The sequence below is a fragment of the Corvus hawaiiensis genome, chromosome 1 (genome assembly GCF_020740725.1).
Source record: "Corvus hawaiiensis isolate bCorHaw1 chromosome 1, bCorHaw1.pri.cur, whole genome shotgun sequence".
Classification (NCBI taxonomy): domain Eukaryota; kingdom Metazoa; phylum Chordata; class Aves; order Passeriformes; family Corvidae; genus Corvus; species Corvus hawaiiensis.
Window position 1 is genome coordinate 58,678,752 of NC_063213.1, and position 13,375 is coordinate 58,692,126.

The following is a 13,375-nucleotide window of genomic DNA, read 5'->3' on the forward strand; positions in this document are numbered from 1 at the left end:
TTTATACAGCTACAGCTGCACAGTTTAGAGTCTTTATCTACCTACTGGTCTGAATCATATCTGGTTTTTTCTCATTGAAGCAGTCAAAAATCCATTCCTATTAAGCTATTGGCAATACATATACACCATTTGACATTTTGCTTCTCAGTGCATAACTCTTTGAATCTTATCACTAGTGTTCTTTGCCACTTACTTGCAATCTTTCCAGCTTTTAATATTTTTATCACTGTTTCTAGATGCTATTTTAACTAGATGGGCATTTTGCCCAGACATTAATATATGTACTCTAACAAAGTTAGCTCAGAGCCTCCAATAACCTGCACTGCACTTGATCAAGTCTGGTCAATAAAACTATTTGACCATCGCACAGCTTGGTATCAACACGTGGTGTTCCAGTTTGGCCAAATTTAGAAATATATCCTCTGAGGGAAGGTAGAACCACCCCTCCCCCACCAGGTTCAGGAAAAATAAATTTTCCTCAAAGGAAAGTGAAGGAGATAAAACTATTTATTTACCAAACACATGGGAAAAGGAAAATAATGCTAAACAATAAAATCTCTCACTGTGGAGAAAAAACCTGGGAAAGTGTCAGAGTCCTCCCTTTGGTCTCCTCGGAGCTGGGGCTTGGCCCAGGGCCAGGCCCTCTGCGCTTGGTGGAAAGTTCTCCCAGTGTGCTCTGATATTGAAGCAGTCCAGCAGAAAAGGGAGAAAATCCGAAATTCCAGGGAAGGGAAAAAAATTCAACTCTCAGTCTCTCTCCGGAGAAAAAGAAGCTGAACCACTGGCCAAAAGCTGACTGGAAAGCAGCAAGCCGGGTGCTTCCTCCCTCCCCTGCCGCAGATGGAAAAACAACGCTATCTCTGTGTGACCTTGAACAAGCTGCAAACCACTTTGAAAAAGTTTTGCTCAGGTTTTTCCTTCCCCCTCTCAGGCTCAGTTTAGAGGCATAGAAAGGCACAAAGTTAATTTCTGGGCATAGGGCAGCGACATAGGATACACGTCATAAAGTCACCCCAAGACACAGGCTTAGTCAAATACCCTTGTGAGATATGTATTTCTTAAGTCACAAAGCTAGTCAGGTTCACTACTGTGTTTCTCAGGTGCCCTGACGTCATGGGTTAGCGTAACTCCAGAAGTGATTTTCTTGCAAAGAGGTGCTTACAGCTTCCTCTGTGACCTGACGGAACCTATCAACTGGCTAGTTTGAATATTGACAATTTTTTAAACCACTTAAAATTTTGACCGTCTCTGTGGTCCACATTTAAGAATGGACAAACCCCGGGAAGCTTTCTCTTGCTTCCGGGCTTGGGACAGGTAACTGGGCTCAGCTTGTACGGGGCCCAGCAGGCCCAGGCTGGGCCCTGCTCGGGCCGGGCCGGGTCCGGGCCGGGACCTGCTGAGCTGGGTCCGGGCTGGGCTGGGTCCAGGCTGGGACACAGCCATCCTGGAGCTGTGCGGCCCTGTTCCATCCATGGCCCTCCCACAGCACTGTTACATGCGGCCCGGCTCCCCTCCCCACCTCTCCAGTGCGGCCATGATTCAGCTGAAGCTGCACCGCTGTCCAGCAAAAGATCATGTGAGCAACAGTGATAAGCGAAATGCCAGCTGCAAGGCCTGGGTGAGATTAACCCTTTTAGTGCTGCAGACATTAAGTAAAGAAAGAAGAGCTGAAAAAAACCTGAGGGAAGAGAAAGAGGAGATGCTTAAAGCTGAAATTCTGTTGTAAAGCTATGATGTATCAGAGTACCCGTTGTAATTTCATGAAGGCATGGGGGGTGGAGCGTTCAAACTGTACTTGTGAGCAAAAGCACCTGCACTGAAATAAGCAAATGCTGAAGCAGCTGTAATTTGATGTGAAGTTTGAACAGGGAGAGATGGAAGTGATGAGGACCCTTTTGCTCCAAATCGGAAGGAGAAAGATCTCAGTTCCTAGAGATGCTCCCAGAGATAGTCCTAGAGATGAAGATGATGAGGACCTTTTTTCTCCCAGGGAAGGGGGAGGGCCTCTATTCTTAGAAATTAAGATGCTCCCAGAGATGGGTGAAGAGGACCTTTGTTTTTGAACAGCTCAACCTTAAAATGGTACCGCAGTAGCTCAAGATTGGATGTCGGGGTCCCTTCCCCCCTGCCATGTGGTCCTGGGAGAGGGGCCCTGGGGGGAGGCACGGGGTTTCCCTGTCCCTGGTCAGCCTCGTTCCCCATTGGTTGTTTTGTGTTCCCCTGCGTGGGCAAGGACCCTCGGGTCCCGTGATTGAGCAGTTCCTCGGCAGAGCCCTGGCCATGCGGCTGGAGAAATAAACATCTCTGAAACATCTATCAAGAGTCGGTCCTTATATATTTCTTTTCCACGGGCCTCGTTGTTTGATACGCATGTTGCAGTATCTGCACTGTAACAATTGGACCTTCGAAAGCAGAAACATGATGCGAGAGAACCAAGCCGGGCGGCTGCCTCGTTGTGATACTGAAGCTATGAGAGAATTTCTTGTGGAGATGTCTCCATAGCATGAGCAAGAGAGACTCCTCCCCCTAAGTGAACTGAACAAGGTTACTATGGAAGTGGTAAACAGACTGAACATCTCAAGGGTTGTCTTTTTACATTGTCAGTGGGAGAAGGGAGAAAGGTGGGGGGAGAAGTGTTCTGAAGGTGTGGTTTGGTTTTTTTCCCTTTTTTTTCCTTTCTTTTAGGTCGGTTAATAAACTTCTTTATATTCTTTTAAGTTTTGTGCCTGTTTTGCTTTCTCCTAATTCTTATCTCACAGAAGGTAAATAAGTAATGAGTATTTTGGACCAAACCACTACACCTGAAAAGATGGGCTTCATTTATGCTATCCCGCATGATGAACGATTTGTCTCTTTCATTTTGCAGCTCTATTGATTATTAAATTACACAGAACACCACAGTTTTGTTTTCATGTCACTGACAACTGTTAACAGTTATAAGGTGCAATTAGTGCTAGAATAATAAAATATATGCTATACAGATAACATCTGAAAGTCTTGTTTACTGGATGACTTAGAAGATGAGAAGGGTGACACTTTTAATGGAAAGTTTACTATAAATTAGCATGCTTTAATTGATAAGGTTCTACTCAAATTATAAAGTTCTGCAGAAATTATGCTAATAAACAGAAAATGTTATGCTTCCAGGTTTCTTACAGCAGACCATTTACCCTGCAAGGTCTCCATCAGTAGGTTTCAGTCATACAGACTCCAGCAACTGATTTCTCATTGTCTTGCGACTGAATTAAATAGCTCTCACTAGGAGAAGGAGGGAGTTCTATGTTTTGCAAAGTCGCGTTCCAGCTCAGACCAAGCTGTGGCCATTCCGGCTGATGCTGCTCCCTGGGGTACCGGGTGGTCAGTGGGAGCAAATCACGGGCTGTACCGGTGAGTTCCTCCAGCCAGGAGGAGACTGCTGGATCAAAGCTGGGGCTGTTCCAGCTAATCCCCAAACCCGGAGCAGCCCCTGACTGAATACAAAAAGAGCTTCCTCGCTTCAGTGGGACACGGGCATTCCCCCAGCTCCTGCTGGGGACCTACAGACCCAAGAGAAATTGTACAGCCTGTTTTCTGCCTTTGAGAACAGGGACAGGTGGTCAGAGTCTGAAGAAAAAGCTACGGTACCAAAAGAGGTAAGGACACGTTTTGTGATACACGATACAGATGCACGAACTACTGAGTTTATAAGCCTTGTGGCCTTGTGGTAAATAACGAGTCGGTGATTCTAAAATAATCTGACGTCAACGCAGACGATTAACCAGCGAACACGTCGGGAGCTTTCCTGTCGCCCTAGTGGGTCACAGCCGCCACAGAACACCGCTTTCCCGAGAGCGGCAGTCCCGGGATGCGCCAGGGACCGGCTCCACCTCTGCTGCCCGCGGCCAGTGGCTTCCCCCCCCACCTCCTCCTCCTCCTTCTCCCCCTTCTCCTCCTCAGCGGAGCAGTTCCGTCCACGTACGCTGCCTCCTGCGGGTGTCTGACAGCTGCTGGCCGGGAGCCGCCGGGACCTGAGCCCACTCCCCTCCGCCGGCAGCCCCGCACTTAGCACTCCCCACCCGATCCCGCTCGGACGGGCCCATGTTCCATCCACCCCACCGCACCCACCCACCCGTGCAAGCGGCCCGAGGCAGCGCCGCGCCGCGCCCTTCCTGCACCGGGAAATGCCGCCGCGGGGCCATAGGCCTGTACCACCGTGCCGGAGGGGGAACTTGAACGGGAGGAGATCGGAGGGGGTGGTCCCTCAGCTCCCGACGGCACCGCCCGGCACCGCCTGCTGCCCCGATGACGGCAGGTCGCCGCTTGCCCCGCCCGGGTGGCGGCGGCACGCGGGCTCCGGGAAGGACCGGGGCTGGAAGCCGCCGCCCTCCCTGCATATCCGGGTGGTTGCTCCCAGGCGCGGCCGGACCGCCGGAGCCGGTGCCAGGCGAAGATGGCGTATCCCGGGCAGCCGGCGCCCGGCGGGTTCTACCAGGGCGGGGTGAGCGGGGGCTGGGGCCCGCGGGGGAATGTGGCCGGGGGCGCGGCGGGAGCCGTGTGAGGCGGGGGCTGCCCGGCCTCCGACCGCCGCTCCCACCGGGAGGTGCCGCAGGCGCCAACCCGGGGCTGCGCCCGCAGGAGAAGGGAGGGAGGAGGCACATCCCACGCAGCTGCTGCCGCGGGGCGAAAGTCAGTGCTGAGGTGTCATTCCATGATTTTCACTTAAGAATCAGTTTTATTTAAAGATTTTCACACTTAATGCATATTCCTCCATGTATTTCCCCTAGAGATCTGTTTAGCTCAACTTTTCTGAGGTGGAAAGAAAAATCTGCAGTGCCTTATTATTTCTTCTGGCCGTTTTCTGCTAGCAGTAGAATAAAATGAAACCTTGGTGGGATAGACCAAGCTATATCTAGATCAGTGGCTTGCTCCTGTGCAAGGTTTTACACTGATCGGCTTACATTATGAGAAATTAGTATATCAGTACCGAAACTGAGAGCTGGTTTTGTTTTGTTGGGTTTTTGTTGGTTTTTTTTTCATAGGGAGTTTCTTTTTTGGTTTTTTTTTTGGCATGGTGTGTACAGAAAAACATAAGTTGATAAGTACGGATCCTTTACTGAATCACTGATTTAAAATTAATTTTCTTCTTGATTTCCAAAGTATGGAGGAGCCCCAGGAGGACCAGCATTCCCTGGACAAGCTCAGGATCCTTTGTATGGTTATTTTGCTGCAGTGGGAGGGCAGGTAAACCTATAAAATGTTATTTACTTCTTTATTTACTTCAGGATTTTTTTTCCTGGGGAATACTTTCTACCTTTGGAAGGAGGAATGCCTAGTATTTGCAGTGAGAAAAACTGATATTTCAAAAAATCCAGAATTGTTTTACTTCGCCTATTTGCTATATATATCTGTATTAGTCTGTGTTACAGCTGTACACATACAGGAACTATACAGTTTGAATAATGCTGCTAGTTTCTATATTGTATGTGTAAATACATACATACAATCACAAATATATGCATGTATGCCTATATTTCCTATATAGGTATATGCAGGGAATATATAGATGCATGAAATTTTGTAACTGATTTGTGACTCAGCTCTGGGCTGGTGAATGCTGCCAAGTTTAGGAGAAAGAAACCAGAAACAGTGGAAAGCATGGGCTGTGGGGATGGCCTGGGTAAGAGCAGGAAATGCTAATAGGAAAGAGGTCATTACATGATGTTAGTAGACTCACAAATGGAAAAGCAGTCATAGGTTGTGCCAGCATCTGGGTTTACTGGTAGCATAGAGTGATTATTCTTTTAGAGGAAAGGCATTCACAACTCTTTTTTTTTTCTTCCCTGTCATTCTGCACTGCATTTTTAATTTCTTTCCTGTAATTTTGTGGCATATATTGTTTGTATGATCATGTATGTTACTAGAAGTAAGTGCTGTTTGAACTGTACTACAGAGCTTAGGAGCGATTAAGTTAGGTTTATTGAACTGAAGTTCCGTGTCTGTTGGCCATATTATAGCTATTTATTGCACACTTGTAGGGTGTGTGCAGATCTAAAACTCTGCTCTTGGATCTGTTATCCTTGGGTAGGTACAACCACAACATGAATGTTTGAATTCAGCAATATTAGCTGATGTTCAGATTCCCACCATAACTTGGATTCGTTTTGTTCTCTGTGTTACTCTTTTGAATTAATAATGCATCTTGCAGTCTGTATCTTACTTTCTTCTAACTGCTTATGAAAATATTTAGACCATGTGTTTTTGTAGTAAAGAAGAACACTGGAATGACCTCTGTGTAGTGAGGCCTCCCTGAGAAGGTGGAGCCCAGCTGAGTTCTGCTGAATGTGCTGACAGTTTGTCTGCCAGCTGAGATGTCTCTGTGTGCAGGTGCCACCTGGATGTGTGCCAGGAATCAGCAGTGGAGCCAGTAACTGACACTGGAAGCATGAATAAGCTCCTATTGTAAAGAGAAAGGGGGGTAGCAGCAAACAGGATACAGCGCTGTGGAGAAGAGGTGGTGGGAGCTGGACCTCAGCAAAACATAGATACGGATACTGGAAGCTGGGGGAACCAGTATGATCAAGTTAGCACTTCAGAATACTTAAGTTAATACTCTGAAATACTTTATTTTTGTAGAAATAATTCCTTACTGAAATGAACTCAGGCTTTTGAAGTTATCCTTGGAATTTGAGGTGTCTGTTTCTGGGACCAGTGGCTGTGCAGAAGTAAAAACCCTGTAAGGAGACAGTGAAATGGAACAGAAAAATTATCAGTTGCTTTTATGGCCACCCGTGCAACTCTGTAAAAAGCCAGGTCTCAGTTATCCATATGTACTTACTGAAGAATTAGTATGTTTTGGTTATGGTTTGCTGCTCTCTGTGTTGTTTTTATGCCTATATAATATATAATCTTTCCTCTGAGCTTTCTTTGAAATAGTTTACTACAGGGATCTTGTCTTTGACTTGATGAACAAGTTTCCTAGAAGAAAGTAAAAAGTATTGTTTCAAATCTTTATTCAATTGAGTCTGTCTTTGTAGGAAGTAGTAATGTAATTTTTAGCCTGTTTGCATAGCCCGTATGCATTGTCTAGTTCAGCTGCTTATGTTCTACTGAAAAAAAAAAAGACAAGCATCTTTTTGGTAATGTTAATCTTGATTACAGTCATGCTTTTCTATCTTCCTCTGTTTTAAAGTTACGCAGTTCCTATCTTTATTTCAGAGGGTACAAAGCCTTTGAAGAGATTAGTTACTTGATATTTCAAATCTTCTTTTCCCCCCTGTGAATATAAAGCATTAAATACATCTGTATAATTAGACTGATGGAGTAGATTGGAAGCAGTTTTGTGTTTAGCTGCCATTAACTTTACATAGAATCAAAATGTTGCTTTTTTTTCCAGACCTTGTCAAATATCATTTAACATAGAACTACTATTTGTCTTTTAAACAATGATACTTCATTTCTGAAGGTTATCAGGCTGTGCTATTCCCACCATACCATTTGGTAGCATATCCCTGTTCTTGAAAAAAAGTGCTTTCAAAAGTGGGTTTAAAAACACTAGGAAAATGCTGTAGCAGCAGAATAATAGAATATGCTGAATTGGAAGGGACCCACAAGGATCATCGAGTCCAGCTCCTGGCCCTGCACAAGACACCCCAAGAGTCACACCAAGTGTCCAAGTCTGTTGTCCAAATACTTCTTGAACTCTAACAGGCTTGGTCCTGTGATCACTTCTCTGGGAAGCCCATTCCAGTGCTCAACCACCCTCTGGGTGAAAAACCTTTTCCTGATATCCAACCTAAATCTCCCCTGACTCGGCTTTTCATCTTCTAATGCGTTACAGAAGTGGCATCATTTTTTTGTGTCTACAGACATAATGTTCCATTCCTGAATGAGGTTAAATTAAACTCTCTGTGAACCAAACTTCCTGTTGGGGATATGAGGAATAAAACTTCTTAGAATTCCAGCTCCGCTTCTGACAGCTCATTGCTTTCCATGAATTGGCAGTTGTTTTCTCTCTTTGGCCCGGAGCAGGATTTGTTGGAAGTGAGGCATTTTCCAACCGTGTGGCTAGGTATCTTTTCTGGGTTTGTTTTGTTTTTCTTTTAAAGTTCTTTGCTTTCTGCGTTTGCTTGTTCGCTAGCAACTTAAAATTTAAAAAAAAACTGGAATTTTTATATTTGTCAGTTATGAGGATGTCTTGAGAAGGGTAGCTAATGGAATGCCACTGGAAAGGGAGTGGGTACTGGGAATAAGCAGCCTGGGAGAGGGTGTTAAAACAATAGCTGATACATCTTCTGTTATCGAAAGGATGGACAAATAGATGCTGATGAGCTACAGAGATGTCTCACCCAGTCAGGGATTGCAGGAGCATATAAACGTAAGTTAACAATTTAAATAAACAAGCAAATCTAAAGCGCACTAAGTCTTCTTCCCATACTAGAAAATGCTTGTAGTTGTGCCTTCTGCAGAGCTGGGTTTTTTTTTTTGCATGGCAAATGGGTTTCCTTTCCAAATCTTGGAAATGTAAATTCTCTGTATTCAGTTCTGTGCACCAAGGACTTGCCTTCTCAGCCTCCTTAGCTCCCCGCTCTGCTGGGCTGTGGAGTTGAAGTGGTTTGTTTTGTAATGGCCAGACTGTTCTTAAAAAGATGGTTTGCTTTGGCTTGAGCTGAGCTTTGATAATGACCAAAATCTGTGGCAGGATTCCTCTGCTGAGATACCTCCTGTTCAGTTCACAGCTTCTGTGAGTGAAACTGGCTTGAACAAGTGGTGTCTGTGGGGGGTAACGTAAATTACCACTTTGAAACCCAAAACTGTTAAGGATTAAGATAAGAGCAAGTTAATTTTAAATGCAACTTGAATTGCCTCCAAATTGTCCACTGTCAGTTTTTCTAACAAGTAATGGCTCTTGTTTGGATCAAAATACAGTATGGCTGTATACAGGGGAACCAATTACATAATACTTTATGCATTACAATATATTTTTATATATATATAATATATATAATTTCAATTTCAGTATATAATTTCACTTTATCATAAATCTGAAATTTTATGTTTAGACAAAACTGAAGATTATGGTCTTAATTTATTTTTCCTTTTTCTAATTTTAACAGCTTTCAACTTGGAGACTTGCAGACTTATGATCTCAATGCTGGATGTATCCTTTACTATGAAATGTAAACATTTTTGCATTATGTAAGCAAAGATGAGAGAGTGCCAAAACATTTGGAAAATGCTTTGTAGTTTCCATTCAGCCTTTACTTGATAAGTCTTGTGATCAGTGTGATTGGGAAGCTACAAAACTCCATTCCTACTAATTTTAAAGAATGAGGAAGTAGTAATAAATGAGGCTCTCAGTGACCAGTCTTTTTACAACAAGTGGTATCCCTCTAAGCCTGGGAAACTGTTGCTCCACTAAATAAATGTATGAAGGGTCACGTCTGGTGGCCCAGAATAAAGTATTGTTCAAATCACTTACTGTGCTTCTCAAACAGGACAACTTTCCAATTTTTCATCCTTCCTAATGAATTTTAAATATTTGTACTACACAGCCTGAATACAATCTAAGTCCCCCTAAATCCTGTTCCATTAATTAATCAGGTTTGAGTATCTAATGGAATGGTATGTGGCATTCAGCAGTAGGACCTATGGAAGACTTAGATATACTGTGTAAGGTTGGAATCTTGGGAGGTTTTTTAGCCAAAACTTAAACTGAAAGTTTTGCTGCTGAAAAAGAAAAAAGCAGAAATGAAACTGGAAGGGCTCTTAGCTCGCCTTGAACAAGCCACTAAGAGTATGAGAGAACTGATATAACAGTTTATTCTTTGGCATCTATTTTTATTTCAGCTATGTATTTAATTGGTTACAATTATATAGCAGCAGGTAAAAGAGAAGTGTGTCAACTAAAGTAGAAGTCACAAAGAGAAAATGGCTTTAGCAGGTTTCACCGGGAAGAAATGGGGCGAGTAGGTTCTCTCACCTTAGGTTTTGGGCAGTATTACCTCCATCTGTGCTGGGGGATACTTCAGTTAGTTTTCTACAAGAAACATAAATAATAGTAAAATCTTACTAATACCTTCAGGCAAGAGTTTTTAACTACAGAGAGATGCCTTGTTTGTTTGTCTTTTTTGTTGGTGGTTTTGTTTAGTTAAGAAATGTTTTTCTTAGCTTTGAAATCAGAGGGATATGTCTGGCACCCTGGGATTTAACGAGTTTAAAGAACTCTGGGCTGTGGTCAATGGCTGGAAGCAACACTTCGTAAGTTTTGACAGTGATGGAAGTGGCACAGTGGATCGCCAGGAACTGGAGAAAGCCTTGATGACTATGGGTAAGTTGTGAATTGTTCTTGCTTCTGACACTGACTTACACCATTTCCCAGTAACAGTTTTCATCCTGCAGTAACTAATAGGTGGTATTTCCAATGAAAACATGTTGGATTCTGTTAATTTACCTGTCTTTTCACAGTAAGACTTTTTATTTTCAAATAGGATTTAGACTGAGCCCACAGGCTGTGACTGCAATCACAAAGCGATACAGCACTCAAGGGAAGATTGCATTCGATGATTACATTGCCTGCTGTGTGAAACTCAGAGCTCTCACTGGTATGCTGGATTATAGCCTTGTTACTGTCATCCCCATAATATATTTCTATTTAGTAAAACCTGATTGTTCACTTATCTCCAGTTCAACTTTGACATACTACAAAAGAGGTTTCTTTCAATAGTCTACAGGCAGAAGTGCAACAACTGTAGATAAAGGATTGTTTAAATTCCCATGAAAAAAAGGACTTTATACTGATGCTGTGTTTACTCCAGAGACTGGAAGAGTTACGTTATCAAAATTGGAAAACTTTGTTTATTAACAGAACTTCGTTTATTAACAGAACATAAAGGGTTGTATATGATAAATACAAAAATGTAGAATGGGAAATTAAGTCTTGGAATTAACTGTAGTATTCTTCATCAGTTCTCCGTCATGTGACTTGGGGAATTTTAGGAAAGTACTGTACACTTTAAAAAAATTGTTTATCTGTAATTCTTCTTACCCGGTTTCTGTTTTCTTAATGCTTTTTTGCAGAATGCTTTAGAAGAAGGGATACAACTCAGCAGGGTTTTGTGAACTTCCACTATGATGATGTAAGTGAATTTTAAGGAATCTATTAAAATTCCAGGGTAAAACAAAAGAAAAACTTAAGACAATGTTATTATTTGAGTTTGTGCCTACCTTCCCTACATGTAGAGTGAGAACCCAAAAGTTCTGGGGCTTGTTGAGTATTGTCTCAAAAAGCTTTCCTGTATTTTACAGAGTTCTATAAAATGTTGTGTACTTTTTTCTGAACTTCTAACCAGAGGGGTTCAAGAAGATCCAAGAAGCTACACCACTTGCTAGCATCACTTTCTGTGACTTTTTTTTCATTTTCTGTTTTAAAGCTTGGTAGGCATTTTTCCCAGGAAAGGTTGGTGGAGGTCTGGTGGAAACAGACACAAATCACATTCAGTCAGGCTTGTGGGTCTGGGCTTCCTAGCCACATCTGTGCTGCTAAAAGAGAACACTAGATTAAAATCATTCTGGATTTGGGTGTTTTGGGGTTTGGGGGTTTTTTTGGTGGGGGGAGGAGGGCCATGTGTGCTAGTTTTTTGTTGTTATTTTTTGTTGTTGTTATCATTAAGGAGATACTTTAACTATTTGCATATTTTCATAGGTATTTTAAAGCTTTACTGTTTGTGGACTGAATTTCTTTACAGAAAAGTGTAGTGACAATGAGTATTGTCGGAGAAAAAGTAAAAGGCCGTTCTCTGCCATACATCTAATAAGTGGTTATTTTCTTCTCAGTTCATACAGTGTGTTATGAGCATCTAAATCAAAAGGAAGCAAGCCATGGATGGTCATGATTTAACATTCCAGGTTTATGAGCATCTAAATCAAAAGGACACAAGCTGTGGATGATCATGATTTAACATTCCAGTGTGTGTTTTGCTTTGCCAACTCCTCCAATGATTGTGTATCTCAATATTGGAAATTGCATATTTTATGAAGGTATCACTTCACACACATTTTTTTAGTCTTGATAATGAATATAAACTACTTATGTACTGTTGTCTCTAACTTCCAATGTGTGATTATTAAAGATGCTTTTATTTTCATAAACTTGCAATTCACTATGTATAACTCAGATCATGCAAATGGTAAGATTTTCAGTAATGTGTCTACTTAATTTTTCCCATGATTCACAAAAATCAGTTTCTGGACTGCACCTTATCTTTTTCTGACTTAAACAGTAACACATGTATGACTTCAGAGGATACATATTCTCTGGTCTTTGACAACCTAAGACAGATGTACAAACTGAAAGGGCTTTTGGAATGGTCATTTTGCACTGGTCTGTTAGAACATAAGTAAGTTTTGGTTGCTTATTTTGTCAGCTCTTTTGGAGATGAAGCCTGTGACACCATGCACTAAGACTACCTGCTAGAACTTCTTTTAAGCAGGGATGCAGCAAAACATAGCAGAGAACTCTTCCAGCCTTGTGCTCTGGTACAGGGGGCTTTGTTCCTGTAAGATTCTTTCTTTGTTTGTGTCACTGCATAAAACACTTTTAAACATACAAAAGCTGTGCTGTGTCAGTTTGTGCATCAATTGTCCTTTCACAGGCAGACAGACTTCAGTTACATGTAAAGGAATGTTTCTATCTCCTCCACTTTAACCCCTAGCAAGTGGCCCTCCTGCCTCAATATGCCAACTAACATACACGGGCCAAAACACACTTGGAAAAATCTTGCCAGATTACTCTTTCAGATCTCAGCAATGTTACCAATGCTGTAGAGTGTTCATGAAAGCAGATACAGACAGGCAAGACTTACTTGCCTGAGGCTTTTCAGGGGAAAAAAAAAACGGATTTTTGTTAGGTGGGAGTTTTCTGGTTGCTTTTGTTGTAGAGATTTTTGAGGGGAAGATGGGCATTGTATGGAAAGAGGGAGCAGCACAACTGTACAGAGGTAGTTCAGACTTTTTTCCAGTGAAGTAAGTTAATGAAACTTCTGTTAATTTTGGTCACTTCTGCCTACCACAGAAGAGAGATAGATGTTTTACTGCTTGTGAATGCAAAGAACGCCAGAAGAATGTTAAAGGTATATTTCTTAAATAAGTAGTTTAGGGCACTTTTGGAGAGGAATTTTTGCATTAAGGAGTGAAAGCAAAACTATACATACATGTGTGCATATATATGGACACATGCATATACATCATTGGACAAACGACTCTTCAGAGCAGGAATCTTGCTTGGAGATACTGTAGTATACCCTGCTTTGTGGAGATTACTATGAAATCCTTGTCTTTAGTTTCTGGGCTATAAATTCAAAGTGGGCTGGTCTCACCTAAAGAAGCAACTTGTACTTAC

General features: G+C 42.4%; 1 protein-coding gene across 2 annotated transcripts; it reads left to right on the forward strand.

The window, feature by feature from the left end:
* Positions 1–4,294: 4,294 nt before the first annotated feature.
* On the forward strand, positions 4,295–12,583 carry SRI (sorcin). Of its 2 annotated transcripts, XM_048306406.1 has the most exons (8): positions 4,322–4,477; positions 5,137–5,220; positions 8,284–8,353; positions 9,093–9,136; positions 10,159–10,306; positions 10,467–10,580; positions 11,056–11,114; positions 11,812–12,583. In XM_048306406.1, exons 1-8 carry the CDS (start codon positions 4,430–4,432, stop codon positions 11,836–11,838), a joined length of 594 nt encoding a protein of 197 aa, XP_048162363.1. In that variant the 5' UTR covers positions 4,322–4,429; the 3' UTR covers positions 11,839–12,583. The 2 variants fall into 2 exon arrangements, with proteins under 2 accessions (XP_048162352.1, XP_048162363.1); XM_048306395.1 differs by lacking the exon at positions 8,284–8,353 and having other exon boundaries at positions 4,295–4,477.
* The last annotated feature ends 792 nt before the right edge of the window (positions 12,584–13,375 follow it).